At 36.2% G+C, this 16,716-nt stretch overlaps 1 protein-coding gene across 1 annotated transcript; it reads left to right on the top strand.

Annotated features, from left to right (window-relative positions):
* The first annotated feature begins 513 nt into the window (after positions 1-513).
* On the top strand, positions 514-16,368 carry LOC120777592 (GTP-binding protein Rhes). Its single transcript, XM_040109025.1, has 4 exons — positions 514-1,530; positions 4,236-4,429; positions 14,000-14,183; positions 15,543-16,368. The coding sequence occupies exons 1-4, from the start codon at positions 1,043-1,045 to the stop codon at positions 15,943-15,945; spliced, it is 1,269 nt and encodes a 422-aa protein (XP_039964959.1). The 5' UTR covers positions 514-1,042; the 3' UTR covers positions 15,946-16,368.
* The last annotated feature ends 348 nt before the right edge of the window (positions 16,369-16,716 follow it).

The following is a 16,716-nucleotide window of genomic DNA, read 5'->3' as shown; positions in this document are numbered from 1 at the left end:
TCAATGGATGCGCTAGCGGCAGCTATATTCTCACTGGCATGGGAACATTTTTTTACTGTGCCTGTGGATTCAAATTTTTTCACTAGACCCTCAATTGTTGTTCTGACAGGACTATGCTGACGACCAGAAATTGGGCGTAGCGCTCTTACAGTTGAAGCTACTGACTCCGAATTTCGGTAGTAAATTTTAATAATTTAATTTGATTCGTATATGTTATGATGATATGACAAGCCTTACTGGAGAGAAATGTTAAAAGAGCGGAAAATAATATGACGTCGTTTATTGTCTCTATCGGTCTGCTTTTGTAGTGTCCCTATTAAAAAATCCGTTAATTGCCATACAAGTTCTTTAATGATTCTTTTGTATTTGTAAAGTTTTTCTTGTTATTAATTATTGAATTTGCTATCTAAAATAAGCTACAGGTACTTTTTTAATGAACCCACTAAATTCTCCTTCCATTGCAGATTCGGCAACACTGATTTTCAAAGAAATGATTTAGAGCGGAACAATATACATTTCCTAGTTTCAATTAAATAAACTAATATACACAAACTGAAAAACAAATTGAACTATTTCCAATTTTCAATTAAAAAACGAAGTGAAACGTTTGAAAATAAATGAATTGAAATAAATTCGAATACATGTGTGCATGGAGGGAATTAATCCATTACAATAACCAAAATAATACTCGAACAGATATTGTAAAAACCTGAAAAATAAAGACAATAACGGTCCAAAAATAAATGAAAAATCCCATTATTACACACATACATACATATATACATACATGTGTGCGCTCAGAAGTAATATACTCCAGCTTTTCGTTAATCAATTTCGGTATATTTTGATTACTTTCGACTAGGCAACCATTGTGATTTCGCTGTTGGTTTTCCTTTTAAATTTTTTCAATTTTCTTTTATTGTGGCGAAGTTGTGAAAATACACACCAATATCCGCAATGCGGCATTAGAATATTACGCGAATTCGAATTCGCCATCTCGATTATTGTTAACGGTTTGCACGCTTTGCCTATACGCCGGTTGATGGGCGCGTTTGATGTTGCCGATGGTGGCAAAATGGATCGATGTCGAAATTGGTTTTGCGCGCGTAGTAATAATAATGACTATGCCGAAGTGGCCGTAAATGACCCGCTCAAAAATCTAACCAATTCCATTTCGGATACAATACGTGACCACGTGCGCGACATGAGCAGCAGCAATGGCGGTGGTTTTATGACCGCAGCAACCACAACACCTCCACCATCTATGGCTACAACAACACCAATGCACTCGACGACTACATCGCATGTGGTTACATTTCTGGATGATGTCGGCGCAAGCGGTAGCAATGGCACGGTTACGACGAGTAGTCGTGTGGTAAGCCACACAGAGTTGCATCCACCAATGGTCGATGGTAATTTGGACGTAATCGAAGCTGTAGAGGATTTCGCTAATGGAACTGGCATCGGTTTATCGCTATGTGATGATAGTGTGCCATCATCGAAAAACTGTTATCGCCTCATTATGCTGGGGTAAGTAAATAGTTTGCAGATCTTTTAAAGTAATTTTTATAAATTGAAGGTTATCTAATATTTCTCCTCACACCACCTTTATTTCCTTACTTAGTCACCTCATGCACATACTTCGAAACATATTTACTAAAAAATTTTGATTTTATAATTTATATATTATATTCGCCATTGATAATCCCCTGAGCCGGATGACATTATACCAGCACAACTGCAACGAGGTGTCACGCTTTGGTGCAATTGGCTGGTACCCATCTACGCGAACAGACTCGGAAAATCTGGGTCCACAGATGACTGCGAGCCGGAACATTCTCAAAATCTCGAATACTTTTATTTAATTCCAAAATAGTTAGATTATTAGATCGTCGAGCCTAGCTGTGCTGGCCGCTGCCCTGCTAACATATCTTCGAGGGAAGCATGATAGGGAAAAACTCGCTGACAAAGAGGGACGATGAGCCTTTGTGTGGATGGATCAAAGTTTGCGGGGAGTGTCAAATACTTTTCACCAGCTCCATTTTTAGGCATCTTTCAAGCGAAAGTGGCCGCCATAAAGGTAAAAGTAGATATACTGATCCGAAGCGCAGCCTCCTTCAGTCAGTACTACTATGCACTCTGTTAGTAGGTCAGCGATATAAGTTTTGAGTTCGTTTACAGTGCGCTCAATAATAGTAAAAGGATGTCTAGACTTCTTATCTATAGCACCGATCTATTTTAAATCGATTAGAGTGGTTTTGGTGCCTGACCACAGCGGTGTAGCAGGAAATTGTAAGGCTAAGCTTGCTAGGGCAGGTACTTCATTCTCAATAACTGCGGAATGGGAACGGGTAGGGGCTCCGTTGGCTTCTTGTGGGTTAACACTAGACTGCTGAACCTCAGATCAGTTCAGCAAGCGTTGGTCAACCTACAGCATCTGTGCAACCGCAAGGTCTTTCTGGCCCAAGGTAAATCGGAAGAAGTCTAGTGGGCCCTTCGCTCTCAGCAAGGTCCACCATTCAATGCTTGCAAGAGTTCTGACTGAACACTGTCTGATCGAGATTCATGCGGGACTACATCGGCTGTTTTGAAATATAATCATCTCAACACTTCCTACTCGAATGTTCTGTATTTGCCACATGAAGGCAAAAATACGTCGGGTCTCATTTTTTTACGTATCCGGGTGAAATATCGAAAATATGTAGAAATAAAACACCTAACCAGATTTGTGATAGGTTCGGGGAGTTTTGCCTATAGCTAATATCCCACTATTGGAGTTTGCCTTCCGGCTTGACATAACACTTATGTTCATATAACAGTCTAAATGTGATCCGACAGTTACACTAAGAGGTCAACCATCTAACCTAACCTAGCTTATTGATAAATATTGTAGCCTTCGATTTGGCACGTGATTTGTTGGCATCGAACTATACTTGTGAAGAAACTGTCTTTGTAGGCATTCGATTATTAGTGCTAAGGACAGGCATTCACTAAAGACTGCCACTGTACTCTACGAAAAGATAACAATATAGTATAGTCTCTTGGATCTTGGTCCCTATAAATAGTGCTGTTTGCTGTGATGTGTCTAAAGACTTTTAGCATGGTTATGTTAATTAGTCACCTAAGCCAATGAAAATGGAAGGACCTGTATTCTCTATATCTAGCGCTTGCTTTTATTTTCTGTTCTCAGATGATAAAAGAATACTCGCTAGGAAGAAATTTTCGTCAAATTAAGGGGTGATCACCGAAACTCTGGCCTATTTTGAATCACAGAACAAATCGTACTACAAAAATGTTATCATTTTATAATAAGCCAATCAACCTACAGTTGGAAAAATGTTATACATACTTACTTCTGTAGTAACAGCCTTATTATACCCTGAACAGGGTATATTAAGTTTGTCACGATGTTTGTAACAACCAGAAAGAAGCGTCGGAGATCCTATAAAGTATATATATATAAATGATCAGTATGTTGAGCTGAGTCGATTCTCGACCCGTCTGTCTGTCTGTCCGTCCGTCCGTCCGTCCGTCCGTCTGTATATATACGAACTAGTCCCTCAGTTTTTAAGATACCGTTTTGAAATTTTGCAAACGTCATTTTCTCTTCAAGTAGGCAGTTACAAAATGTTATATATGTTACAATATATACTCAGTACTTTTAAAACACTGCATGTAGCGTTTCTACTTTTTTAAACAACACTGTATAAACCGGTATTAATACATTGCTGTCACACGTGCCTTTTTCACACGCCATCTGCAATTAGTACTTTGTCCATATATACTTACATGAAAAAAGGCGGAAAGGAGTGCGATGCAGAAATGAACATTAAAAGGACAAAGAAAGCGTCTACATACTAACATACATGTGTACGATATACACACAGTGATGCATGTGTGTAAATTTGTGTGTTAATGGTACAATTTCGTACTACTTCAATAACTTTGTTCGCGGCATTTGTCACGAAAAGTGAACAGTCACATTCGTTTTCTTATCGCTCTTAATTAATTAATTTACAGAAGTTACTTCAAAACCAAAAAATTTATACATACACATAGTATGTATATATGTAAGCAACTGTTGTCAAATGTATTATATTCTTTTACGCCACAACCGTTCCACGCGCACGAAGTTACAATTGAATTTATTGTTTCCTTCGACGCTTTTATATTTTCGTGCTTTTGCGTTCTTCCTTTCGAATGTGTCTGATTTTCGTTTGTCATTTTATTTTCAGCTCGTCACGTGTGGGAAAATCATCGATTGTGGCACGTTTTTTGGGTAATCGCTATGACGACGCATACACCCCGACCATCGAAGACTTCCACCGCAAGCTTTATCGAATACGCAATGAGGTGTATCAGCTGGATATATTGGATACGTCGGGCCATCATCCGTTTCCAGCAATGCGACGCCTATCATTCATGACCGGTAAGTAACCACTTACTTATATACACTTATTTATATGTATATACTAGTAGACAAAACTACATACACAGCCAACAGTATAATATTAAGGTGGTCTTCAAGGGAACTGAAAGTAAATCAACTTCAAATAAGGGAAGTCTCTTAAATTAACATGAAATACAGCATTAAGACTTCGTAGAACTGTCTTGATACGAGTGTACCGCATAAACGATACTCTGCTGGACGACAAGCTGTCCACAGCAGGTAGTAACTGCATTTCCTTGTGGAATTTCAGTTACAAAGTGTATGGCTTTCAGACAAGCGCTGGGTTTGGCAATGAAAATCACAGCACAATGAAGCTACTAACGCGTACTTTCATAGATTTGTTTGTGGTCTATAAGGCGGTAGTAAGGCAATAAATACCGGAGAGAGCAACCCCATAAGAGCAATAAAATTCCTATCCGGGGTGGCAAGAATGAAAAGATGTTGTTTGACATCTAGAATACACATATACTTACATGCGAAATTTTGGGCTCTAAGAAGCAAAGAGATTAGAGAAGAAACAGTGCCGTAGAAAAGGTAACACGGTGACACACGAATTACTTTAATACAACGAGGCGAGGAGTAGCATTTAATGAAAGTTAGCCAGGCTTTGTGGGCGTACACAACCAAGAACCGCATATTTGTTCACTATGTTTGGCTTAAGCAATTTGATGTAAATTTAGCCTATAGGGCAGTTAAACGTTTTATTACCAACTGCACTGTGTTACTATTTTTACAGATAACTCGGAAATTATATTAAATACTAGCTGACCCCGCAGCCGTTGTCCTGCGTGAAATTATGTGTTTTGAAACGAAAAAAAGTTGAAATATTTTGTGTCGAAAATTATTTATTTTCGATTTTTCTACATTTCTATATTTTAATGAAGCGCAACTTAATAAACATAATTTTTTGATTTCTGTTTTGGTGCGTAAATATACAGAGAAGATGGGTTTCCAATGTCCATTCATCAAACTTGTTTGCATTTTATATACAATGTTTGATTTTAGGTCCATGAACGATAAGACTTAAATCACTAATAAAGAGCTTTAAATCTGTTATACTCCGGAAACTTACTCCCCATGAATGTCATATTTTCCCCACAAAAACCATAAAATAGCTAGACGTAGTGGGTGAGTCGGTCTATCCCTTTATTCTATGACACGTAGAATCAGTTAAAGTTATAAGTCTTTTTATAATAAAGAGTCTTGTTATAAAAATATACAAATGCTGTTAATTTGACGGAACCGCCGATATCAGAACACTGTAACATATTCATCTTCTATATTGTCGTAGACACCGCTTACGCGATTATAGCCGAGTTTACAAGAGCGCGCCTGTCGTTCTTCTTTTTCGCTGTTTGGTGCCAACTAAAAATTCCAAGTATTATAGCTAGGTCCTCTCCACTCTCAGCTGGAGTGTCTATCCATTCGGACGACATGACCTAGAGAGCAAAACCGCTGCATATTAGTTCGCTGAACTATGTCAATTTCGTCGTATACTCGTATCTCGTACAGCTCATAGTTCTATCGACAAATGTTATCATCGTTCATGCCTCTGCACCATGTAGCAGGATGGGGATAGTGAGTGACTTGTAGAATTTGGACTTTGTTCGTCGAAAGAGGACTTTACTTCTCAATTGCCTACTCAGTTCAAAGTAGCACCTGTTGGCAAGAGTTATTCTGCTTTGGATTTCGGGGCTGACGTGGTTGTTGGCATTGGTTTCAAGATAGACGAAATTATCTACGACTTTGAAGTTATAATTTAACAATTAACAGTGGCGTGGAAGCCAAGTAGCGAGTGCGACTACTGTTTGTATGATGACAGGAAATATTTCGTCTTGTCCTCGTTCATAATCAGACCCATGCGTTTCGCTTCCTTATCCATTCTGGCGAAAGCAAAACTAATGGCGAGAGTGTTGAGGCCAATAATATTGATGTCATCAGCGTACGCGTACAGTTGTACACTCTTATAGAAGATTGATCAAAAGGGAGGCCTGTCATTCGAGGCTTTTTTGATCTGTTAATTGGGGGTGCTTTTTACGTAGCGGGCCCCAGAAACAGCGCACAACCCTGGGGAGGGATGAGTCGCTTTCCCAATTTAGCTCGCCTTCAAACGGATGTTTTTTTTTTGGCTATCCAGAGAATATTTGGTGTAAGACCAGAAGTCATGAATGGCGCTCAGTATGTATGTATATTTGTATGTATTTCTATGAGCAAAAAATAGTAAGACTTTGTTCCTAATTTTCTAAATTTATTCTTAAAAATCTATATCAGCCCCCTCAAATTAATCACTCTTGCCCACAAAACACTTGTGCCAACGTTTTTTCCAAACTTCGGAGCAGTTGTTAAAGCCAATTTCCAGAATAGACTTCAATGCTCAATGCGATTAACGTTTAATGTCTTCATCTGACTCAAAACGGTTTCCCCGGAGCGGTCGTTTGAATTTACTGTCTAAAAGAGCTAAATCAGGTGAATACGGTAGTTGCGGTACGATGTTGGTTAAAAATTTATGGAAAAACTCACGAAGAATCAATGCAGAATGCGATAGTGCATTATTATTGTGAAAAAACCAAAAGTGTTCGACCCATATCTCTGTCCTCTTTTTACGAATAGCTTCGCGTAAACAACTCATAACAAATAGTATTCCTTGTTGGCAGGTTGGCCGGTCAACGTCCGGTGTGTTTTACGTGGGCACCTACTGACGACAGCCTTACTCCACGGCGCTCAAAAGCACAGCGGATCAAATCAATGCGTTGATCAGCGCCCTGAGAATGCAAAGCATTTTCAGTACCAATTGGCAGTGTGGAATGGACACACTAACCACCTTGGTAGGGTTCGAGGCCCATCTAAAACCTCTGCCGTGCTTTGGGTCCGGCACCCGGTTGCAATGCAACTCCACATTCAACTGAAAAAGTCAGTTCTTCCCGCGATTTGGGTTTTTACCACAACCACCACGATACTCCCCAAGGGGCCAGTCCGCACGAGCAGGTTGGAGCGAACTCCAAGGGCTCCTGCTCCCCGTGGTACCAGAATTAAGTCTCCGGTCAGACCTCGTAGCCGAAACTACTACCAGTTGAGCTTCCATACGGCTCTGGACTGGTGGCCAGGGGTTGGACCCCATACACACATCGCTTACACATACCAATCATACAGAAACTAACCCTAACTTCCAGCTAACCGCCTTCGCCGCTTAAACAGTTCACGCGCAAACGACCCTAACTGTTCGGTATTCCGACTAGTGGAGATCACACCACTAACATCTGACCTTGGCCGGTCAGAAGGAATTCGGAGTGCACCATACCTCGATTATCGAACTTTGGCGTGGATTTTTCGGCTTCGGCTCACTTTTGCCACGATATTCGGCCGATTGATCGTCTGGTTTGGGATCGTAAGCATAGATCCAAGATTGATCGCCAGTAATAAGACGTTTTGTGGCATCCTGGTAGTCGGAAAGCATTGTTTCACAGACGTTTACGCGACGCTGATTTTCGAAAAAATTAAGTATTGTGAAACCAATAGTTGCCCTAGGCCCAAATAATTTTTAAAAATGGTTTTCACTGATCCTCCTAATATTCCAATGATGGCAGTAAGGTCTATGACTGTTAATCCTTGTTTCTCCAAAACCAATTCTTTTATTTTATAGACGTTTTGTTCATCAGTTGATGTTGATGGTCATCCTGACGTAGTTCGTCGTCGACGCTTTCTCGACATTCCTTGAAAAACTTGTATCAATCAAAAACACTTGCTCGCGACAAACCATTACCACGGAAGGCCTTTTCTAACATTCTGAACGTTTCGGTACCAGAAATTTGAAATTCCGCTCAAAAATTTAATGGAATTTCTTTGCTGAATAATTTCACTAATCGTAAAAATCACCACTCTCATCAATCACTCTATGTACTTCAGAGAGACCAGTGTATACTAAACAATAATAATTATTTTGATGTGACATTTGACACAGATATCACTGACAGGCATACCAACCTAGAAAAAATATTTCGACCAATAAGTTTTCGCGCGAAATTTAAATTAAAAAGTCTTACTATTTTTTGCCCACAGTATTTGTAATATCGAAAAATACGATAATTTAGCTAGTCAAAATGTACAATTGTTGATAGCAGTGAAGTAAGTAGTTATTAAAAACTTCCTTGTATGAAAGTTGTTTCCATGAATCCATATCAAATTAATTTTACGAATATTCTTGGAATTGTCTGGGAAGCCACAAAAGCACACACCGCAAAACAATTTGATACTAAAAGCACTCCTAATTATCAGCAGCAGTATAACCTCAATCACCCACGTCTAAATAATAATATATTAATAATTGGTTGCAAAAAGCGGATGAAGTGATGAAAATAATTCACATAATTAGCAAATATGAAGATGAGTTTTAGTGAGCTTGCTATTCTATTTAAACCGCTGGAATGTCGCGTGCGCTTAACGCTTGCAAGGAAGGGTGTGGCAGCTTGAGGAACTCAGTTGCAGATAATAAAATAGACTTTACTACTTTTATAATACTTTATTACTCATAACCAAATAAATAAACACGAAACAGCATTAACAATTTTCTAAAATATAGTAAAGGGTAAGGTGTACCCTTGATGGGACTATAGATTTAGAATTGTTATTCATTGTCATTACAGATAATTGTGAACAATTATAATTAATTAATTTTATTTTTTCATACACTATTTAAACTTTTGACCACAATACCATCAACAAATAGCCACAGTGCCGCGTTTTTATTTTCAGAACCTCCCTTGGGCGCTACTTTGCGGGCATTTCTCCAATAGCGTCCAATATAGACAAAGCTTACAATTTAAGCCGATTTGCTTTTTCTAGGATTTTTATGACCTACAAAGCTTACTGTATATATGCGAGCTGCATATGCACACATAAAAGCATAGATTCGCAGAAATAAGACTAAGTCAAGACTTAGTATACATGTATAGCACATATAAGCCGGTATTTCCGTTGGCTGCCAAATGTGCTCGCAACTAAAATTTAGCATTTCTCACATTTTTAACACAATATTTAGAATACTGACAACACACAATATCAAAGAAGTAGTAGAAAGCTGAAATTCTAATTCCGAGCGCAGCCGAATATTGTTCAAAGCTTTTGCAAAAAAATACTATATATAATCACCAAAAATGCAAAATAACGTAACATGTTATGTTATGAAATATGTTATAATAGAAACTACATACTTCCATTATGTATTATATTGAAACAAAATTTGAGTTTTTATTATAAAATATTGATATATTGGTTATTATATCTGACAGCGATTTTCAATATTTTTTTTTTTTTTGATGATACGTTGTTTTGCAGTTTAGGTGACGATATTTTGCATATGGCAAATTGTCAATTGATTTGTCTCATGCCTATTATCAGACTTCCTTAAAACATAAGACCTGCTCTCATTAGCCTCCTTCGTATACCAAAATATTTATTTTAAAATCAACTTCTCTAACAGAAATCATCATTATTCTCTTAATATACTATAAAACCAACCATAAGGAATCGATGGTGGATATTCACGACATCCCCGGACCTGAGAAAAGTTTTAACCGAAAAGTTGAGATATATTCTGCAACAAAATATACACTGATAAAAAAACACATTTTTGCTTTACTTAATATATTTAAGAGATATTTGCAAGTATAGTGTAAATTCAAAAGAGGAAAAGCCAATATACCATTTTAGATCAATCTTCACAAACCAGTTCTGAATTTTTCAATAAGTCTTGTATCACCTTTGAAAAGGAAAACAGCTAATATGTCAATTAAAATGAAAATTTAGCGTGATTATATTCCGATTCCGCTCATTTTCGAAGTATGTGAAGAAAATGTTAGAAACTAAAATCCCGGTCTCGTCATTTTATAGAATGAACTCACAGATACATAATATTATACAAGTTGCTTGATCCGGAAAGAGACAGTTATCTGATCTTACGGTTAATAGTAGTTATAAAATACCACTAGTTGCATAGAATTATTTTATAACTAGCTGCTTTTCCTAGAGGGTTTGTTCAACATTGAGCTTAACAGACAAGACAATTGAGCTAAAGAGATTTACGTTTAGATGCACGTAGTGTCGCTAAGGGCCATCAAATAAAAACGTTCATTTCCGTAAGCTGACGATTTGTACTTTTATTTCAACTACAAATAATACCAAGCTAAACCAACAATTTGTATGTACATAAATGCATAACAATAAGCGATGTACATATGCATATACATATACTATATTATGCATGAATATTTCTACTTTTATGGCATAACATTTATTTTTGGTAAATCCGTTTCGTATGTACTATATGTACCATCAAAATCGTCGGCCAATTTCAACCAAATATTGTAGGTACCATTATCTTGACATTGTTATTTTATATTGCATAATCAAACTATAAGCACACCGACCTGCCTTATACATTGTAACACAACTTTAAAATCCATTTTTACAGTATACAAATTATGAACCAATGATAATACCGGGATGACTTTGCCATTAAGATAAGCCATCTAAAGTCCAAAATTTGTCAAAATCGGACCTTAAGTGTTTAAGCCCCCAGATAGTCACTAGTCACTAGTGTACATAACTGATAACCGAAAATATCGGTCAATGTTATTGAAATTCGGAAGAAATTGGGTTGAGTCACTGATTCCCTTAGCTCCCAAATACCTCAAAAAATATTTTCGTACTTTCGGCTTACTTTATATACATATGTATGCGGTATATGTCGGCCAATATGTTAGTTATCTTAATTAAATTGAAAGAGCGTGTTTTTATTTTCACATTGCATCGTTCTTCCCAAAATGGATAAAATCCGTTGAAAGCTTGATCTAGCCCCCATATAGTTTATATCCGGTTGACTTTGCTTCCTATGTATTGGTAGTAATATGTGAGTTACCTTAATATAACCTGTACAGTGTTTACCGATTAACCAGCTTATTTTAAACCGTTTTAGTTGGTCAAAATTTTTAATATTTTAATAAAATTAAACTGAAAATGCATGGAGTTTGTGTAGAACTTGATCTTAACTTCATACTCGTATCACTAATGTAATTAATTCCGTTTTCTTGTTTGACGATTTCCAAATCAACTTTCATCTCATTTGATGATGATTTGTGAATAATTTTCGCTGTCGTGAAGTAAAATATATCAATAAAATTGTGAGTCAACGATCTAAAATATAAGTTATCAAAATAGCAAATATGAACGTAATTTATTTAAAATTTTGTTGAACAGTAAATGTGGATTTTTCTTGCGATATTTTTTATTTAATATACAATTTTATTATTATCATTACACGTTACAACAGTGTGAAGTGTTCGTTTACATCCGATCTTAGCCCCCTCTTACTGGTCTAATTTTGAATTCCAAAATATAGTATTAAAGATAAATAAATAAATGAATTTTAGAACATTTTTTATTAAAAACGTCTAAGCTTTTTACCATAATTACCAAGAGTTTTTAACTAAAGAAGAACTTAGTTTATCTTATATGAATGTATAGTACGAGGGCTGCTATATATGTAAATTCTGCCCTCGGGCAACACTAAGTGTTGCCAGGTGCAATCTGACATTTCCATTGGAAAGTTTGACATTTTTTAGCATAACATCACTCAGAACGTTTTGTCATTTAATCGTGAATTGTTTTATTTACAGGGAATTAAAAAATTCATCTCGGCCAAAAAATGGAATTAACTCGTGAACATTTTCGTGCGATCATTTTTCACAAGTTTCGACGTGGATTATCACGACAAGAGTTCATCGATGAACTAAAATCTTTGTATGGCTATGAAGCACCATCCTATAGCACAACAACGAATTCAATGCTCGCTCAGCCGTTGTGCCAGAAAACATCGATGCCGTACGTGAACTGATAATGCAAGACCGTCATGTAACATACCTTCAGATAGAGGCATGCCTATGCATTTCTCCCACCAGCATACATTCGATATTGCATGAGCACCTGGCCGTAAAAAAGGTTTGTCGTCGTTGGATCCCGCACAATTTGACAATCGCTCAAAAAAAAGGCTCGTGTGGATTGGTGCAAAGAAATGCTGAAAAAATACGATCGCGGTGCTTCAAAAGACGTTTATAAGATCGTCACAGGTGACGAATCATGGATCTATGCGTATGAGCCCGAAACAAAAAAGCAATCGACTGACTGAAACGTAAAACGTATAATATTGTGAAACTACCAGAAAATATACCCACTACTAATTATAATCTGTACTCAAAATAACTTCATATTTCAGTTGTAAGCGCTAACTTTTTAAACACATTTGTTTACTGAAAATGTTTGCCATCGAAGCTGTTCCCTCATTATGTGCGGTTTTTGTAATGTTATGTTCAATGGCAGTTGTAATCAAACAAATAAATGCTATTGTAATTTCATTTTTGTAGCACTGACAGCACTTTGCGAGTCAAACCGACAACCCACTGAACATCTGTTGGAATTGACAGCACATTTTCACATGAAACTTTGCACACCATACAGTGAAACAAATTTAACCCAATTGGCGAAACTGAAGTTGAAGCACTGAAAATCCATGAAACTAATATGTAATAAAATAATAACTTAAGCAAAGAGAAAATATGTACATACTATATAAATCCATCTTTTGGAATTTGTTGCCCAAATATTTTATTTTATGGGATCAATGTGTGATCCAATTCTTCTCTAAAACAAACCATAGTGTTCACTTACTATAGGTGGTATTATAAAGTCTTAGAATAAATGCAGACCCAAGGCTAGAAAAATAAATTAAAAGCTTTACAGCCCTCGGTATCCTATAGCAAAATTATGTAAGTTTACTAGAGAATACCCTTGTCTTATGTTTAAACAGGAAAACAGCATTACCAACGAATATGATTACTGGGACTAACATCGATGAAAGACTTTGCAGTATATTTGTAGAATATTTCAATTTTGATAAGCATGCACATACATATGTGCGTGTGTCTAGTTATCAAACTGAAAGAATTTGATAAATTAAATATTGTAAAATGACAAGGGTCACATTTGACAATGAAGAAGCAAGAAGCCACAGCTGCAAATCGTTGATGAATATTAATATCATTTATCATAATCATTAATTTACACATATATTTTGTCTAACGACAACTTTTTGTTAATAAAACCGCTTTGGTTTATATTATAAATAATAGTCTTTATGTTCAACCTGCTTTTGGAGAAAATAGTTCGAGCCGCAGAACTAAATAGAGAAGGTACCATCTTCTATAAGAGTGTACAGCTGCTGGCGTATGCCGATGATATTGATATCATCGGCCTCAACACCCGCGCCGTTAGTCCTGGCTTCGCTTGGAATATCCAATTGGCGCCACGTAGCGAAAAGAAGAAACGACTGGCGCGCTGTTGTTAACCCGGCTATAATCGCTTAAGCGGTTTCTACGCCAATTAAGAAGAAGAAGTCTTTATGTTTATACATACATAATAAAATATATACATCTCAGTTATTAATTTAGCGCAATATATTTTTATTAATATTCCCTGATTATTACTTCTTTTCAATTTCAGGTGATATTTTCATATTAGTCTTCAGTATGGACTCGCGAGAATCTTTCGAGGAAGTCGTACGATTACGAGAAAATATACTAGAAACTAAATGGGCGGCGCTTAATCCCGGTTCCGGTATGAAGAAGAAAAGTTTGCCGAAAATACCCATGGTTCTTGCTGGAAATAAATGTGATCTTGAACCCAAGTGAGTGCAAATTTCTTAGTTTTTTTTAGTAGTAAAAATTTATAGGAACACTGCGTTAGTCAGTTTTTCACTTATTATGGGAATCTTCAAGAATAGAAATCCAATAGACTAATAACGAATGCATTCCTGCTGAAAGGTTTACAAAACAATCGCCAGAATTCAGTAAGTTTTCTCATTAAAATAATTTTGTTTTCATTCGTTTTAAACATTCCCAATCTATTGTATTATCCTTTTAAAATCATGGAAGTCTCAAATATTTATAACGAGTAAGATATTTTCTTTTATATTCTAAAATACCACGGGTTTTTGAAAACATGTAGAATTAAACTTAAATTCTGGCTTCAATACTATCTTACCTTACCTGGGAAAGAAGTAAGGTGATGTACAGGGATAAGTATCTAAACAGATGGGTCTAAACTGTATAATCGAATGAGAGGTGATGACTTTTCACAAAAATTAGATACGAGAATCGCCTTCCGACTACCAGACAACTGTAGTGTCATCCAATCAGAGATCACAGCAATTAAAGAAAGTCTTCTTGCTTGTTATAGTTTTATCAGAGGTACTGAAATAATACCAAGATCTGTTGACGGATTTAACATCCTATTTCACGATATACCTGCAATGGTTTATAGGACGTAGTGATATCCCTGATAAATGTGAAGCAGAGGAATTATAGACAGAAGGCACCACCCTATAACTCGAATCCGAAAAAGTTTATATGCCTCTCTGGCTATTTGTAGATATTTAATCAACAAACATGTCATAAATATAGCTGAGTATCCGAGGAATCAATCTCTGACCTGCTCAACAAGAAGGCAAACATGCCATAAAGGCCACTACACTTGTATTAAAATTCAAAAGAAATGGCAAAGGAGTCCTAGTAGAAGTGACAAGTTACTGTCTAATAGACAGATATGCCAGCAGACTGGAAAACCAAACAATGACTATTGCAGAAGCTGTCAGGAGAAGAAGAAGATATTATAGAACATCTTCTATGCGAAAAGAATCGCAACTATATGTCGAGGGTTTTTCATGATATTTTTGAGGTTGCATATATGTACATTATAAAATAGGCTGATTCAGAGAGGAGATAATGGAGTGAGGAGAGTTCAGTCTCTGTGGAATCAGTGCAAAGTCAGACATCCACTCTACCTACCTACCCACTTTCTTTAAAGTATATGTGTATAATATTTGTTTGCATAGTGACTCATAAACTATTAGGCTTTTTGGAGAGTTTTCTATCGCAGAGTATCCGATGGTTTTTTAACAAATCGAAAGATTAGCTTCGGACTAATTCACATTCCACCTTATATACATACATACATATCTAACTAACATAAACATTCTCTATTGCAGAAAAGTTCAACTAGACGAGGTAATGGGATACATTGCCGGCCAAGATAATTGTTGCGTCTTCGTCGAATGTTCGGCGCGACAAAATTTCCGCATCGATGATTTATTTTATGCACTTTTTATGGTTTCGAATTTACCATTGGAAATGGCACCGAATCACCATCGACGCGTGGTATCCGTATTCGGAGCACCGTCACCACTGCCGCCACACACAACTGTGGGCGGGTCGAAGAAGAATGCGCTTTCGATTAAGCGACGTTTCAGTGATGCCTGCGGAGTGGTAGCACCGAACGCGCGACGCCCCAGCATACGAACCGATCTGAATTTGATGCGCTCCAAGACGATGGCTATGAACGAAGGCGACGGAGCGGGCGTAGCGCGTAGGAATATGTGCGCTTTAATGTAAGCGTTAACTGCGTTAGGAATATCTTTATACACATAATCGTAATAATATACATACATACATATATATAGGGGCGATGATTTCAGTATGTGATACAATCATAGAGCGTTCTAGTTAAACCCATGCACATTAGTTCATAAATAACTCAAAAAAGTGCATAAATTTATTAATTACAGTTATATGAATAAATAAATGCGTATGCTTAAGTAAAAATGTATTAAATACAGGTACATACATACATAACATATTTATACAAATAAATAATGTCATTTGTAGGATTTTGAGAATGCTTATGAGTGAAGCACAGCTTGAAGTGTGCTTCTTCTAAAAATAATAATAACAAAATAATATTTTTATTATATCAAATAAAAGTATTTTCTGAAACCTATAGCATTTAAAGAGATATTTCGTAAAAAATATTGCATTATTTTCATATCAAGTTCAAATAATAATATTTATCATGGAAATTAAAATCTATTAATTTTTGAAGTTAAAAATGAATAATAGGAATATAATATAATAATAATAATTATTGCTATATACATTTCAAAACTATTTTCACGTAGATAAAAAATTACTCTAAACCTGAAGCATTTATAATATTTATTAATAAAATAAATTGATGTATATTCTATTTAAATTTTTTGAAACTAATTACGGTATATACATATTTTTTTACATTTTTCCTAACGATCTAAAATAGAAAAACTAACAATAAGTTAATATACCATGTTATACCGTTTGGGAGAAACACAGGTTGAGTTACATACATAT

The sequence above is a fragment of the Bactrocera tryoni genome, chromosome 5 (genome assembly GCF_016617805.1).
Source record: "Bactrocera tryoni isolate S06 chromosome 5, CSIRO_BtryS06_freeze2, whole genome shotgun sequence".
NCBI lineage: Eukaryota > Metazoa > Arthropoda > Insecta > Diptera > Tephritidae > Bactrocera > Bactrocera tryoni.
Note: the sequence above shows the minus strand (reverse complement) of the source record. Positions and strands in the feature narration are given on the sequence as shown.